This window comes from Petaurus breviceps, unplaced genomic scaffold, assembly GCF_028583685.1.
Source record: "Petaurus breviceps papuanus isolate PSGF00001 unplaced genomic scaffold, PetGlider_PUasm1.0 208, whole genome shotgun sequence".
Taxonomy (NCBI): Eukaryota; Metazoa; Chordata; class Mammalia; order Diprotodontia; family Petauridae; genus Petaurus; species Petaurus breviceps.
In genome coordinates this window covers 26,992,409-27,009,552 of record NW_027185852.1, presented here as the reverse complement: position 1 = coordinate 27,009,552, position 17,144 = coordinate 26,992,409, and the positions used below count along the sequence as shown (strand labels likewise).

Here is a 17,144-nt window from a genome sequence, read left to right as displayed (position 1 = left end):
TGTCCTGTAGGATTCCCATTGTGTTTGACCAATTTAAGACTACTGCCCCAGGCTACATCCTGAATCTTAATACTTATTAAGGATGGAAGCTCTGAAATGTAATATATATCATTTTCCATTTGAAAAGTAAATTCAGCATGAAAAACAAGAGATACCCACTAATTGTTTCCCTCCATTTGTTTTGCTGAAATGCTGCTGTGATTCTAACCCCCTCTCCTTAGTTTCTCCCCTCCAGCATAGAAACAGCCCTGAGTTCTCAAAGGCTGGGTGATCAGCTGAGCAGAAGGGCCTCTAGGACAGACCTGTGACTAACCATGATCCTATCACTGGAGGACAGACCAAGAAAGATTCTGAGAGATTCCTCACCAAAGGTCTGGTCATGAGGTAATCTATCTTTCATTGCTAAATATCTAGTACTACCTACTAACTGGCAACCAATGTCAGTTCAGAGACAACCCATGCCAATGAATAATATCAAACTATTAATTATCAGCAACTATGATCTGCTTTCTTATCTCTAGAGATATTTTCACACATTCAAGAAGTAATTTGGGGTCACAAAAGAATGTTTTTTTTTAAATACACAACATGTAGACACCTACACCCTATTACTGTCAACAAACCCCCCAGAAAGTCATGGTGGTGCACACCTGTAATCCTTGCTATGGGAGGAGGCTGAGGCTGGTTGAGTTTGGGAACTCTAAGCTGCAGCAGGGCTGAAGCTGATTGGGTATCAGCACTAAGTACAGTACTCAGATGGTAAGACCCCAGGAGCAGAGGGCCACCAGGCTGCCTAAGGAGGGGTGAACCATCCAGGCCAGAAAAATGGAGCAGATAAAAGCATCTGTACCAATCAGCAGCAGGATGGGCCCATGAGAAGCTACTATACCTCCCGGCTGGGTGAGATAGAAGGACGTAGTCTTTAATCAACAAAGACCCATCTACCTCCCCCCCCCCCCAACACACACTCCTGCTAATGATTTGTTTTTCAAGAAAGCAGGAAGCAGTGTTTCCTGTTCTCTCTACATAAATATCAAGATGATGCAGAAACAGACAACTGGGAGTTTTCATGGTTCCTCCAATACAGTTAATATACTAATTAATTGTAAATACATTAATGCTCAAGTTTTCAAGTCACCCTTTTTACCATGGTTACCTTCTTTAAAAGTTGGGGTGGGGTCAGCTATAGGGAGGGAATACACTGACAAGGGCCATGTGGTAGACAGGAGGCTGCATTTTTAGCAACTTCACAAAAACTGATTCTTGAATTTTGGTTGTTATGATAGCTCTGGATAAAGTCAGTTTATATCACATTTTAAATAATCTCTATTCATCAAAGTTTGGACAATGTATTCCCTAACACTGTGGCCAGGCATTTTTCTGGATCTATTCAGCCCTAAACAAAATAGTTCTTAAATGAGGAAAAGGCTAAGGATGAGGGTGGGACTGTGGTCATTCTATTATGAATTAGCTCCCCACATATACCCCATGCTGTCTTAGGAACAGAATCAGTTTCATACCTGGCAGAACAAGCTGTATCAACTCAAACACTGCTGTGTCGTCTGCAAAGAAAGAGAACAGATTTTTCGTGAGTAAACAAGCCGGGTCAGCCCGTCATTTTCTTAGCAGTAGAGCAGTCACAAGGCAAAAAGGCAAAGGTACGTTTATGTGCTCGCAGCAGATCCCTGGTCAACTTGCCCTTCCTTATACACGATGCTCCAAATATCTGATAAATTTAGATAAAGGTGGAAAGATTTATATGAACTGATTCAGAAAGAAATAATCAGAACCAAGAGTACTATGTAGTGGATCATCAAAGGAAACCAGGCCCTGAGTATGGAATGACTGAAGTTCCCAGGAAAGGAGCAGGGCAACATCACATCCTGCCCAATGGACAGGGCAGGAACTCCCAGGACCGAATGTCACACTAATGGGTAGCTTGGCTTAAATGCTTTTCTTTGTCAAAAGGGAGCATCAGTGGATGTAAAGATAAAAGGAGTAAAAAAAATTTTTAAAAGGGGGGAGGTGCATCTGATTGTGGGAACTTAGGAAGCTTCAAGGGACCCTATTTGCCCTATGAAGGATGTACATGATGTCAGCGGCAGGAAGCACAGGGCATATAAAAGGAAGGGAAATAGTCCCTTTTCATCAAATTACAAAGGGATTCTAAAGGGGCATAGTGAGAAATGAACCTGGCTAGGGCCCATCTCCCTCAGATTGGTTGGTTCATCCCAGAACCTCCATTTTAGGGAGGAGGCCCAAGCAAGTGATGTCTCCATTCCCCTCCAGACTGTCCAAACTGCTGATTCATCAACACAAAAGTTCTAAACACATCTGACTCCAAAGCATCTACAAGCAAAATCTCAAAGAGAAACACAGCTTGAACATAAGGTTCAACTAGAATTCCTAGAAGAAGCAAGAATTTTAAAAAGACTTTAAAATGGTTTTGTAAATGAAACAAGAGTGCTAATGGGAAAAAATGGAAAAGAAATGAGAGATATGGAAGAAAGAATTGGAAAGGGAATTAACGGCTTGGCACAAGAGGTAAAAAACCTTGCCCAAGCAACCAACTCCCTGAAAATCAGAATGGACCAAATAGAAACTAAACACTCCATAAGACAAGAAATATTAAGACAAAGTCAAAAGATTTAAAAAATAGAAGCAACTGTAAGATATCTCATAACAAAAGCAACTAAACTGGAAAAAAAAAGATTAAGGATAATTTAAGAATCATTGGACTATCTGAATGTCATAAGGAAAAAACTCTAAATATCATATTTCAAAAAATCATAACAGAAAACTGCCCAAATCCCTTAGAACCAGAAGGCAAAGTGGAAACAGAAAGAATCACAAGTCATCTCCTGACACAAATTCCAAAATGGAAACTCCCAGACACATTAGAGCCAAAATCCAGAGCTTCCAAATCAGAGAAAAAATGCTATAAGCAGTCAGAAAAAAAAATTCAAGTAGGAGCCACAGTCAGAATCACACATGATTTAGCAGCCATTACTACACTATGAAGAAACAGATAGTTTAGAATATAGTATTACAAACAGCAAAGGATAAAGACTTACAGCCAAGAATAATTTCCCCAAGAAAACAAGTATTATGCTACAGGAGAAAGAAAAAAGAACTTTTAATGAAATAGAATACTTTCAAGCATTCCTGATGAAAAGACTCGAGCTGAGTAGAAACTTTGAAATACTCTATGTAAGGAGGATCTGCTTATTCTTTTACTTTCATGGCCATGGAAATCTCTAGTTTCCAGGTATTTGATAATAACTCCCAGAATAGTCCCAAAGATTCTAGATAGTAATTCCTAGAATCACAGTGATAGTCCTACTGAGACTGCACAGTGAGATACAGGGTGATATGTGATACTATATTTGCACTGAATGAAGATATTGCTAAAGTTAACCTGTGAGGCTATTGCTGGCAAGATGCCTTCTTTGTCTGTTGCCCTATAAAACAAGTGGGTACTGGTCAGTAAGTGAGGAACCCACAGGGGAATATGAAAGTGTAACTCTGTGTGTGATCAGCCCCCATCAAGGGTGGAAGGGATTTAGGGGAGGGCACAAGCTGCAATGCTAGTTCTGTCTCAATTAACCCCATCAAGACACGAGGGTAGTTGACCCTTCTTGTCGGCCCCTACAAGAAGGGTGATTAGGGAATGCTGTTATAGGTGTTGGTGCCTCCATTATCAGCAAACTCCCACTGAGAAGAATAGACTAAAGTATGTAAGATTATTAACCCCTCCAAAGCTGTCTTCCTGTCCTTTCCATTTGACCAGATCAAGAGTAACCTGTTAGAATCTGGAATCCAAAACCTCCAGTGCCTCCCCTATGTTACTTGTGAAACAAATACAAACACAAGAGTGAAGCTAAATGAAAAGGCACATATAAGTGAGCAATTGCAAGGGACTATAGAATGATGAAGCATTTACATTCTAGTAGGGGAAGAAATGGAAGTATTCCCTCAGAACACTAATCTGAAGGCTTATAGAGGGAGCCTAATATGACAGAAAGCCAAAGAGGTATGTCATTATGTTCTTATGATCGTAAGAGAAAAAAAAGGAAAGGAAAGAAAAAAGACACAATGAGAGGTAAGAGAGGGAAAGTCAGGTTAAAGAAAATTTTCTCATATAACTGAAGTGAGTACAAAAATTGAATACAAAAGAGAAGGAAAGGGTAGGGAGAAAGGAGACACTTGAACCACACTTTTATCTGAACTGGTCAAAATAAGGAAGAACACACATACACGAGATGGATACAGAAATGCATTTCATTCGACACGAAAATAAAAGGGAAAGGGAGAATGGAGCATAAGAGGGAAGACAGATTAAGGAAGGGATTAATCCTAAACAAAATAGTCTCTAAGGATGCATAAAAATATTTATAGCAGCTCTTTTTGCAGTGGCAAAGAACTGGAAACTAAGGAGATGACCATCAGATGGGAAATGGCTCAACAAGTTATGGTATATAAATGTGACAGAATACTATTGGGCTGTAAGAAATGATGAAGGGAAGAGTTTCAGAGAAACCTAATAAGACTTGTATAAACTGATGCAGAGTGAGGTGAACAAAACTAGAACAATTTACACAATAAGAAAAATACTGTAAAGGCAAACAACTTTGAAAGTCTTAAGAACTCTAATCAACACAATGACTAAGCAAAGTTCCAGAGGACTCTTGATGAAACATGTTACTTACCTCCTGCTAGAGAGGTGAAGGACTCAGTGAAGAGTGACACTTTTTTTTTTAATAGCCAATGCAGAAATGTGGTTTTTTTTACTATATACATTTTTCCTTCTTTCTTGATTGGGGGTGGGGGGACAAAGGAGAGAGAGAAGACAGATTTTTGTTGATTAAAAACAAAAATTAAGGGACAGCTAGGTAGAGCAGTTAATAGAACACCAGCCCTGGAGTCAGGAGAACCTGAGTTCAAATCTGGCCTCAGATACTTGACACTTACTAGCTGTGCGACCCTGAGCAAGTCACTGAACCCCAGTTGCCTAGCCAAAGACAATTTAATTTTAAAAATTCACCTGGGTGAAAAAGACAAGATTCTCAAGGGAGATAATGAACAAAATGAGAAGGAAATAAGCCTAGTAGTACCAGATCAAAAATGATACTACAAAATAGTAATCATCAAAATAATTTGGTTCTGGATAAAATATATAAAAGTCAAAAACAGATTAGCTAACACAGAAGCAAAAGAGATATAGTAAAATAGCATCCAAATAAAATTAACGACCCCCAATTATTAGGGTAAGAAACCAATTATTGGACAAAAACAGCTTAGAAATGCTGTGGAGCCCTGGATCTGGGCAAAATAAGACCAAAACTGGCCTATCAAAGCCCAGGTTGGTTCTAAGAGCAGGGTCCAATTTTCTAATGGGAAAGAGGTGGCCTGAGAGAAAACCACACACTATGGAGATGCTGAGAGCTATATGGGTTCATCTTCCAATCTGACCTCCCGGGAAGCTATAGACTAGACAATCCACCTAATCCTCCTTAATGTCTATTTCCTAATCTATAAAATAGAACCATGTGCACCACCTACATCCTGGGGAGCAGGGGTGATGTCTCTGTAAACCATACTTTTGAAGTCTCAGGTTGTTCTAACAACAAGCAGTGGAGTAGAGCAGTAAAAGGCCCGGCTTCTGATTCAGAGACTAGGCCTGTGGACAAAGTGCTTGGCCATTTCTTTCATTTCCATGAGCCTCAGCTCCCTTCTCTGTCAAGCATCAACAGCAATGCCATGTGTTGTGAGGAAAGGAGTCAAAGATCAGCCCTCAAACCCTACAGAAAAACGAGCAATCAGTGGACAGTCAGAAACAATGAGCTCAAAAAAATGAAAACAAAACTTACCTTCAAGTTGTGCTACTACATCTCCCGGGTCTATGGCTTCAGGGAACACCTGGTGAGAAAAGGGGCAGAGAGGAGACTCCATCAGCCAGCAGCAAGTGCCGTGAGCTAGGCCTGTGCCACACCGGGCACACAAAGACAATGAGTTCAACAACTTCTACTCTCACACAGAACTTTACAAGAATGTGATTTCCTTTTCCTTCATCCTTACAAAGTCCTTTCTGTTCCATCTAGAGTGACCCTCATATCTTGTCTCCACTGTCACTTTGTCTCTTCTTCCCATGGTCGTTGTCAAAGGTGCTTGTTTTATGTAAATAGTAACTGCCCTAGGACTTAGGATAGTAGATGGAAAGAGTGAGCAGAGACACAGTTAGTAATGCTGAGCTTGAAGAAATGCTATCCAGAAATTAGGGGCAAGCCAGGTAAACAGCCCAGACAGAACCAGAAATAGGTCTAAGGATCCACAAGGCAATCATGCCCTCCTATGTAGTATCTCTCACTGCTCTTTCCCTTCCTGCGGTGTATAGTTTATGTTTCAAGACACACTTGTCTTTTTTAATCAACTAAGACAACTTGAGAAATAAACTTTTGTACTGAGAAAAAGATAAGTGATAATTAAGGGGAATAATTCCTAAATTCAGTAGCTGACAGCAAAGATTTATTTCTAAGCTATTAAATTTTGACTCCAGTCACACCTTTCCAGTTTAATAAAATAAAGGTCCACAGTACCACAATCATGAGTTGGACTTTAGCCAAGATGAGAAGGCAAGGTAAGCACTGGCTCAGTGTGGGACACTCACAGGAGTAACACAGAGCACTTTGTTGTATGATTTCTTAAAATTACTCATATTTTCAGTGCCAGAAAATTCTATTTCCTGTGGTGCATAGGAATTGATTCTAGACTGTCAAGTCACAGGTCACTGAAGGGACATTTTTTGAGAAGTAAAATTAGACTTGTACTTTCCCTGGTAAATGGCGAGGCTCTTTTCACTTGCTTCCCAATGCAGTCAAATGCCTGTCCTCCCCTAAGCTTGCAAACTCTGGGAGTATTTGTGTGTGCCTTGCCCAGGACATGTAAACACAGCCTTTTTCAGGACACACAGGGCTGAACTCACAAGGGAGCCTACCTTTTCAAACACCATTCTGGCATTGAAGACCAGCGGAAAGATAGGAGGGACACATTGTGTCTTTTTGTGCTGGCCAAACACACAAACGCTGAGATAGACGTCCTCCTTGTCTTTCAGCTGCAGTCGTGGACAAGATACCTGGGGCCAGGGGAGACAAAAATATCCTGATTACATAGATGTGGCTTATAAAATGAACTTTTATACAATAGGGAAAAGCAGAAGGATCCTGGTAAGTACAATCAGAAACCATTTTAAAAAATTAAACTGAGAGAGCCCAAACTGGGCAGAGCTAAACGAAATATCCTTATTTTGCCAGAGTCTGAGAATAATTAAAATTATGAAGAGTTCTGGTAAGGCTTATATAAAGCTCCCTCCTCATCTCTAGAAACGCACCCCAAAAATTGTGAAAACCAAAAGGAAGGAAAGGAATAGTCTTCTCCCCAGAGAGTCCCTTCTGGAACATTATCGGGGCCCCTTCCTTGAATGTGGGCATCTCCCAAGACTGTGTCCTGGGGCTTTCCTCTTCCCACTCTCTACATCCTCTCTTGGTGATGATCAACCCCTGAAGAGCCAATTTTCACCTCCTGCAGAAGACTCTCAAATCTACAGATCCAGCCCTAATCTGGCTCTGGTGGGATGGTTCCACATCATCAATGGGATGCCCCACAGGGATCACAAACTCAAATTTCTGAAAAAGAACTAACTTATTATCTCTCCCTAATCCCCTTCCCCTCTTTCTAATTTCCTGTTTCATCAAGAAGACCAACACCCTGAAAGCTCAGCCATGTCCCCAGCTGTTCTCTGCCTTCCCCCTCCTCATCCCCTCTCTCTTCATTCAAGGACCACCCTGATACAGTTTTACCTACAAAGGGTAGAATAGATATAGGGAGATAGCAGGGACAGAAGGATCAAGTGAATGTTTTTTGAGGATGGGGAGACACGGGCATGTTTGTAGACAGTGGAGAAGGAGCTAGTTGACAAGGATATTGAAAATAAGTGAGAGTGAGGATTACAGAGAGATTACAGAGTCTACTGGAGGAGATGGAGCAGAATGGGATCCTTTGAACAAGTAGAGAGGTCAGCCTTGGTAATGAATAAGGCCAGCTCTTCATGTGCGACAGGAGTAAGGAAGGAGAGAGCAGCAGAAGGCATGTGAGTGATAGGAGATGAGGAAGAGGGGAGAAGGAGCTCATTGTTTTCTGTGAAATACGAGGCTTGTTTCTCAGCTGAGAGTGAGGGGAGGAGGAGCCACGGGAGGTTTGAGGAGGAACGGAAGGTTCAGAAGGGCCGTTGGGGAGAGTGGGAGAGTGAAGGACAGTAGGACTGCCCAGCAGCAGGGAGGGCCCAGGTGAGTGTAATATAAATTTGTAGTGGACCCAGTCAGAAGAGGTGGGTGATTTTTCTCCATCTTTATTCAGTTGCATGTATGTAGGAGTGAGGACAGTCAAAGGTGGGATCCAAGGATGAAGTTTGGCAGGGCATTCCTTTGTGATGGTGATTTAGGATTTCTAAACATCTTGCATTACCTTGTACTACTTTCTGTGTTTGCCCTGATCCTGCTGCCCATGTTGTCATCATACTTCTCAACCACATAGCTGCCCCCAAAAGAAGGAGTGGTAGCCAATAAATGAAAACTAGCTTTTTGGAGTATATTTATAGCTATGCATAGAGCAGGGAAGTTCATTGATCACCTTGATAATGTCAAGTGTGGCAAGTCTCCACCTGGGCCTCTGGGTCTGGATACCCCTTCTAAGTGAAGCTCTTTTGCTCCCCAATACCATAGTTTAGACTCCCCTGATATGTCTCTAGTTTTGAGGGCAGATTATATTTAGACCAATGCAGCAATGAATTTTTGCCTTCCAGGTGAAATGTGCTTAAAAGTATGTTATTCTAGACTCAACGGATAAGTACAGCTTTGACACTACTCTTTAAAGGCAGGTTATGCAACACAACACACAGTTCTCAAAGGGATCACGGAGAAAACACATATCTTCCCCCTGGCAACACATTATTTTCTCCTAGACTGGGTGGCTCTGCTTTCTGATAGAGCTGTTGTAGGGAATTCCGTGTCAGAGGGTGAAACCTCCCTCTAATTTCTGTGGTTCCCACATTATCACAATACTACCGAAGGAAAAGCGATGTCATACTTCCAAATGCCAGGAAGATGGGAAGACAGAGGAAAGAACTTCAGGGCTCGAAGGCATGGAAAATCTCTCCAATGCCCCAGTGTTGCTATCCCACCCCATCTGTGACCCCAATACAGCAGAGCAGTCTTGGGGGTAACTAAAACAAGCCCAGAAGCAACCTCTATAACAACAAGGAAATAATTTTTCAAGGCCACTCATTTGAAAATTTAATACAAACACCTCTGTGTTTAGTGGATGCCATACTTTGATGAGTTAATTTAATGGACTTTATTGGAATGTCCACCCAAAGATTCCTTCCTCCAAGGTCTCCTGCAGGAGTTTTGAGAGGGAGTAGATACAGCCAGAGCCTCAGAGTCAGGGCTATAAGAAGCGCATCCTCTAAGGAATTAACATTGCTTTATGCACCGTGATTAGTAAAACTGGCAAATAAAAAGCCCTCAAGCAAAAGTGGTACATGTCCACTTCCTGCCATTTCCAAACCATACCACCTTTGCTTTGACCCCTTGTCCAGGGGCCCTGAAAGACATCTCTGGCCTTATCTGACCCAGAGCCAGGCCTCCACCTCACTTCCCTGAGGCTTCCAAACCACTCTACTCCTCATCCTCTCATGCCCACATTTTCTAGCTCTCCTTCTATGTGTTGTCTAGCCCAGTGAAGTATAAGCCTCTCAAGGGTGGGAACTGTGTTGCTTAATTAAGTGTATTTGTATCCCTAGTCCTTAGCACATTGCCAGGTACACAGCAAGAGCTTAGCAAATGCTCACTCATTCATTCATTCATTCTACAGTGGCATGATGCCAAACGGGCAGAAGCTTCTAGGCTTCATATGGTCCTTTACATCTACAGACAGTAATCTCTCCATGCACAATGTTGGCCCAATGACCAACAGGCAGGGGATTTTTCCCAGAAATGATACCAGAAGACAACTGCACACAAGAAGCAACTTAAAAGACAGAATGCTGGACTGCATATTCTGCTAAGTCACAAGAACAGCATTTATATGCTATAATAACACCTCTCTGGGCAGGTTCCAATCCTGCTGAGAGGTTGCTCAGTGTGGCACACAAAGGGATCTCAGAGATCATCTGACCAGGCCCCTCAGGTCCGAGAAGGGAAAACTGAGGGCAGACAGGAAAGGGCCAAGCCAGGGTCCAAGATCAGGACCAAGGCTCCAAGGGACACATTTGGGAGCAGAACCAAGATGGCGGAGTAGAAACACAAACTTGGTAGGAGCTTCCACTCCAACCACCTCTAATACCTGTAAAAAAGAAAGACTTTAAACAAATTTTAGAGCTACAGAACCCACAAACTGACAGAAAGAAAGAAATCTCCTGCTGAAGGCAGCCTGGCAGGCCGACAGGAAGGGTCTATAGCACTGAGTTGGGAGCCAAACACAGTTCCGCATCAGCCATGCCGAGGCCGGGGAGGCCCCAACCCACAGCACAGACTGGCCAGAGCAGACTTCAGGAGAGAGAACCACCAGCAGCTGTGGCAGTTTCCAGACTTCTCAACCCATAAACACCAAAGACAAAGTAAAAGGTCAGTGTGGAACTCTTTTGGAACAGGGGAGGGGGACAGAAGAGCATGGTCCGGCCCCTGCCCCCAGCAGCGAGAAGCAGTGAAGGTACAATGGCCGCAGCTGCTGCCATGTGGCTGCTTCCAGAACTCCTGGCCTGCAGACTATAGGGGAACCAAGTGACCATTCAGAGGGTAATTGCTCTTGCTTTGACCTGTTGGATCTGGATTTCAGTCTTGGACGGTGGTCCTGGGTTGTGTGATCAGTGAGCCAGAGCTTGTGTGTGCTGCAGAGGGGGCACCCTCCTAACAGCTCCAGCAGCTGCAAAAAACCCCAGCAATTTGGAACAAAGCTCTCCTCTCTGGAAGCAGAGTTCTACCATGGCAAAGAGCTTGAAAGTCAAGTAACTGGCAAGATGAGCAAGCAGAGGAAGCACAGTAAGACCACAGAATCCTTTTTTGGGGACAAAAAGGATCAAAGCATGGAACTGGAGGAGGATAACAAAAGCAGAACTCCTGCATTAAAAGCTTCCAAGAAAAATATGAATTGGTCACAAGCCATGGAGGAGCTCAGGAAGGATTTTGAAAATCAAATAAGAGAAGTGGAGAAAAATAGGGAAGAGAAATGAGAATGATGCAAGAAAATCATGAAAAGAGAGTCAACAGCCTGCTAAAGGAGACCCAAAAAAATACTGAAAAAATAACATCTTAAAAAGTAGACTAACTTAAATGGCAAAAGAGGCCCAAAAAGCCAATGCGGAGAAGAATGCCTTAAAAAGCTGAATTGTCCAGATGGAAAAGGAATTTCAAAAACTCACTGAAGAGAATAATTCCTTCAAAATTAGACTGGAGCAAATGGAAGCTAATGACTTTATGAGAAATCAAAATACTATAAAACACATCCAAACAAATGAAAAAATAGAAGGCAATGTGAAATATCTCACTGAAAAAACTACTGACTTGGAAAATAGATCCAGGAAAAACCATTTAAAATTATTGGACTGCCTGAAAGCCATGATCAAAAAAATAGCCTAGACACCATCTTTCAAAAAATTATCAAGCAAAATTGCCCTGATATTCTAGAACCAGAGGGTAAAATATAAATTTAAAAAATTCACCGATCATCTCTTGAAAAAGATCCCAAAAAGAAAACTCCTAGAAATATTATAGCCAAATCCCAGAGTTCCCAGGACAAGGAGAAAATACTACAAGCAGTTAGGAAGAAATAATTTTTGTATGTGGAAACACAATCATGATAACACAAGATTTATCAGCTTCTACAATAAGGGATTGAAGGTCTTGAAATATGATATTCCGGAGGTCAAAGGAGCTGGGGTTAAAACCAAGAATCACCTACCCAGCAAAACTGAATATAATGCTTCAGGGGAAAATATGGTCACTCAATGAAATAGAGTACTTTCAAACATTCTTGATGAAAAAACCAGAGCTGAACAGAAAATTTGACTTTCAAATACAAGAAGCAAGAGAAACATGAGAAGGTAAACAGGAAAAAGAAATCATAAGGAACTTATTTAAGTTGAACTATTTACATTCCTACATGGCAAAACAATAATTGTAACTCATGAGACTTCTCAACATGAGGATAGTTGAAGGGAATATATATGCATATATGTGTATATATATGTAAGTAAAGGAGAGTGTATGTATATGTAAATATATATGTGAGTACATGTATACATAAACAGAGGGCACAGGATGAATTGAATAGGAAGGGATGATATCTAAAAAATAAAAATAAGAGGTGAGAGAGGAATATATTGGGAGAAGAAGAAAGGGAGAGATAGATTAGGGTAAATTATCTCATTATAAAAGAGGCAAGAGAACCCTGTTACAATGGAAGGGAAGAACAGGAAGGTGAAAGGGAATGGGACAACCTGATTCTCATTGAATTTGGCTTAAGGAGGGAATAACATACACACTCAATTGGGCATCTTACCCTAAAGGAAAGCAGGGGGTTAGGGGATAGGAGGGGGGATGATAGAAGGGAGGGCAGATTGGGGGAGAGTATAGTTAGAAGCACACACTTTTGAAAAGGGATAGGGTCAAAGGAGAAAATGGAATAAGTGAGGGGTGGGATAGGATGGAGGGAAATATACTTAGTCTTTCACAATATACCTACTATGGAAATGATTTGCATAACTACACATGTACAACCTATGCTGAACTGCTTGTCTTCTCAGTGGGGGTGGGTGAGGAGGAAAGAAGGGAAAGACTGTGGAACTCAAAGTTTCAAAAACAAATGTTTAAAAAAACTGATTTTTACATGAAGCTGGGAAATAAGGTATACAGGCACTAGGTTATAGAAATCCATCTTGGTCTAGTTGAAAGTTTGGGGGGGGGATGGGGGAGGATAATAGAGAGAACAGATTGGGGGTAGAGGTATTCAGTAGGCTCACTATTTTGGGGTGGGGGTAGGGAAAGATGAGGAGAAAAAATTTGTAACTCAAAATCTTGTGGAAATGAATGTTGAAAATTAAAAATAAATAAATAAATTGGAAAAAACAAACAAAAAAAGGGATGCATTCTTCCCCTTGATAGGGAGGTTATTCCTATGACATGGATAAACTCCCCCATCTCACATTTTGCCTAACACAGAGTCTTGAGGACAAATTCAGGATGGAAGTTGGGGAGGGCATTGTACTCATGGCAAGCCAGCAAGCATTGTGCTCCAGGCACCAAAGCTACAGCATACAAAGAAAGCCAGTCCCTGCCTTCAAGAAACTCACAGTCTAATGGGGAAGATGCCCATCAACAACTATGCGCAGACAAGATAAGTTGGAGATAATTATATCAGGAAGGCCTTAGCATTAAGGGTGTCAGGGGAGGCTGGCTGTAGAATGTGGGATTTCAGCAGGGCCCTGAAAGAAGCCAGGGAAGCCAGGAGGTAGGGATGAAGAGAGAGAGCCTTGCAGGCATGAGGGACAGCCAAAGAAATCACTGGGAGCCCAGACAGAAGATGCCTGGGGTAAGGAACAGCAAAGAGGGAGGCCCTGGGCACTGAGTCAGAGTTGTGGGTGGATGTGAGACTGCAGAGATACTGTGTTTCCCCGATAATAAGACACTGTCTTATTATTTTTTTTGGAAAGAAAAACACCAGAGGGCTTATTTTCAGGGGAGGGCTTATGTTGTCCTGCCTCAGCTCTCCTCTGCGGCACTGCTCTCAATGGCGCCAGCAAGCAAATCACTGGGGAAGAACAGGATGATGCGCTCACTGCTGCAGCTCTGATTGGATGCAGCTCGGAGCGCGGCGTGCGTTTCACTGGGAAAGGGGGGGGAGGTGCATACAGAGGGTACCATAATGTAGCGTGTAGCGCAGGGGATCACCTTCACTACAGTAGCAATCTCAATAGGGCTTATTTTCGGGGGAGGGCTTATTTTAGAGGAATCTTACACAGTAAGGGGAGGGCTTATTTTCAGGATAGGTCTTATTATGGGGGAAACACGGTAGGAGAAGCTCAGATCACCAAGGGCTTTAAACAGGGTCTTGTATTTGATACTTGTGGTACCTGGGAGCCCCTGGTGTCTACTGGACAGAGGGAGGACAGGGTCTGACAGCTGAAGGGGAGGATGAGGTGAAGTGTTATTCTGGACACTGCACAGAGAGGCCTTATGTGTGGAATGCCTTCACTGTATTTAAAGTAGAGATCTAATGCAAATTTGTGAGCTTTTTACAAGACAGTTCAGATGATTAAAAGAAACCAAGTTGTCCAATTCCACATTTTAAACTCCCCAAGGGCATATCCAAGATCAAGAACCCGAAATAATCAATCAACAGGCACTTAACATTCATCTGCTGGGTGCCAGGCACTGCTAGGCACTGGGGATAGAGACAAAAACATTTTCTTCGAGAATGTGTTTATAAGACCTCTAGAACTTATACTCTATTGAAAGCAAAATGAATGCTGTATCTCTCTCAATGTAATTATAGAGATGAAAAAAAAATCAGTTCCTGATACAAAGAATTGTAATAAAAAATACACAACATTATACCCTCCAAAGGGTCGAAATTCCTTGTTAGGGGGCCAAAGGGCAAAAGAGAGAAGGGAACATAAGTGGGCTGCACAAGGTACCACTGAGGACCATGCTCAAGAAAGCTGCATGGTAATTATTGCCCAGGCACACTGACTCAGTCAGTCATTTACTCACATAAGAGAACTGAGGGCCACAATGGCACCCATGGGATATTAAAAGACCTCTAGGAAGGCTGCCCATGTGCAGGATGAATCTTTGGTGTGCATTTACAGAAGGATGGAGAATGAAAAGTGACGCTGAAGGAGAAGGCACCCATAGGCCAAATGCCTGCCTGAATGAAATCACAGATTCTCTGAAATGTTGAAGTGTGACACAAATGAGAAAATTAGGGCCCACTTGGGATGCAGGCAAAGTGCTCTAAGAAATGTGAGGAGAGGACAGTCACGGGGTGGGGGAAATGGGAAAGGCAGTAGTCAGATTTCAAACAAGGGCAGCATGGCCTAGTCACCGGACCAGTGGACAGAGCCAACCTCTGCACCTGGAAAACCTGAGTTCCAGGGCTGCCTCTGGCAAGTCCTGGGAAAAGTCACTTAAGCTCTCTTTCCACAGGACAGTCAGCTGCGGCACGTGTGCAGGCCCTGCACCAAGGAAATCACAGGTTCTGACCCCCCAAAAGAGATGGGAAAGGAGGGACCCCTCCCGGTGGGGCAGCGTGAGAACAGAACCAAGCAGGAATGAGCCGGGAGATGAGAGGAGCGCGCCGGCTGGGCGGGACTGTGCCACCCGCACGCCCCTTCTCTGGCGCGTCCCTGTGCAGGCATCGCGGTCTCTCGGAAGGCTCAGCACTTGCACCCCTCCCAGGTGACGGACCGCAGCCCCTGCCAGGACGCACTCAGCTCCCCCCAGACCGCTGGGCGGAGGCCCCTCCCCACTCTAGGGCACGGTGGGGCTGGCCCAGGCAGGGGAGCCCCACGTCTCCGCAGCGAAGCCAAGTCTGGAAAACTTCTGGTCTTCCAAAGACTGCCTGTGAGGGAGGGGTCCCGGGCGCTCGCAGTGCGGGGCTAGGCGGGGAATCCAAGGGGAGGCACCCCCCCTCACTCCCCAGCACTTAAGGTCCTGCTCTAAAGCACTGACAAAAGAAACCAAGGAGGAGGGGGGGGTGGGAGGGGAGAGCAAGGGGCCGCAGGCATTCACCGTAGGGGACCGGGAACCGAGGGGGGCTTCAGAACCCTTACCAAGCCCAGGAACGGGCCGGGCTCTCAGCGGGGCAGCCCCAGAGCTGGCGTTGGGACTGGGGGAAGGGCCTGGGGGGCGAGGAGGGGCTCCCCACCGGGAGGGAAGGGCAGAGAAGAGGGAGAGAGGCAGCGGCCTTCAGGTCGGAGGACAGACCCTCCCTCCCAAGAAATACAGTGCAGGGGCCGATAAAGAAGTCCCTCTCCGTGCCTCAGTTCCCCTCCCGCCCGTGTCTGTTTCCCCCTCCCCGTGCCTCCATCTCCCCCCTCCCCCGTGCCTCAGTTTCCCCCGGCCGGCCCGCCACTCACGGAGCGGATCTCCAGAGCCAGCGCACACTGAAGCGCCTTCATCTTTGGCATGGGGCGGCCTTGGCCGCGGGCCCGAGCAGGGGAGTGCGGATCTGGGGGCGGCGGCGGAGGCGGAGGGCCCAGACCCGGGCCCGAGGTCCTGCCTCAGTCCGGCTGGAGCAGCAGCTTAGCCTGGGCGGCGGTGGACACTGTTGTCATGGCAGCGGGGGCGGGCTTGGCGCGAGGCCCGGTGGGGCGGAGCCTCCGAACGCTCCGCCGCGGCACGTGACCCACCCCATAGCCACGCCCCGGCCTGAGCCGCGAAGCCGGGGGGCGTGGCCGGCCGAATGTGGGGGCGGAGCTTCCACGGCGCGACGGGCGGGGGAGAAGGTTTGGAGGGTGTCTGTGACGTCACGGAGGGCCGGAAAAGCTCCGCCTCTTCTCCGCTAGCCCAAGGATCCTTAGTCTACTAAAAAGACCCAGTTGCGGACCTCAGCTCCAGCAGTCCAGCAACCGGCATTTATTAAGCGCCTATTGATAACAGAGACAAAGGGAAACAGCTGGGAACCTGCATTCTGCATTCTGCCTCTGGGATAGGGATAAGAGATCGAGCCTGGGATTTTATGGATACAGGGAACTCCCAGGGGAGGAATCTCTTGCTCCTGAAGCAGGTTGGCACCTTCTCTGAAATGCCCGTCCTTAGACCAAGGGCCTTTTGGTGTCCTAGACCCCTGGGCAGGCGGGGGAGCCCTTCTCCAAAGAACGCTTTTAAGTAGTAAGATAAAGCGTTACTGCAAAGGAAGCCAATTATATTACATACACTAGCCAGAATATCTTTTAAAACAAGATCCTGGACCCCAGGTTAAGGACCCCTGACTTCCGGAGAGAGTGGCTTAAATCATGGAAAAGTTAGAAAGCAGCTCAAAACAGTGGAGGGACCTTGCCTGGACTCAGTCATCCCTGTGATTAACTGTAG

The 17,144-nt window shown here is 44.7% G+C and overlaps 1 protein-coding gene across 2 annotated transcripts in view; it reads right to left on the bottom strand.

The window, feature by feature from the left end:
- The window catches only part of LOC138165204 (spermatogenesis-associated protein 6-like), a 117,855-nt gene extending 101,464 nt beyond the window's left edge, over positions 1 to 16,391 (bottom strand). For both annotated transcript variants that reach the window (XM_069093326.1, XM_069093325.1), the window contains exons 1-4: positions 16,190 to 16,391; positions 6,995 to 7,132; positions 5,871 to 5,919; positions 1,521 to 1,562 (exon numbers count right to left, since the gene is read on the bottom strand). In XM_069093326.1, the coding sequence (XP_068949427.1) occupies positions 1,521 to 1,562; positions 5,871 to 5,919; positions 6,995 to 7,132; positions 16,190 to 16,240 (280 nt within the window). In that variant the 5' untranslated portion in view covers positions 16,241 to 16,391. The remainder of the gene's footprint in view (positions 1 to 1,520; positions 1,563 to 5,870; positions 5,920 to 6,994; positions 7,133 to 16,189) is intronic.
- Between the last annotated feature and the right edge of the window lie 753 nt (positions 16,392 to 17,144).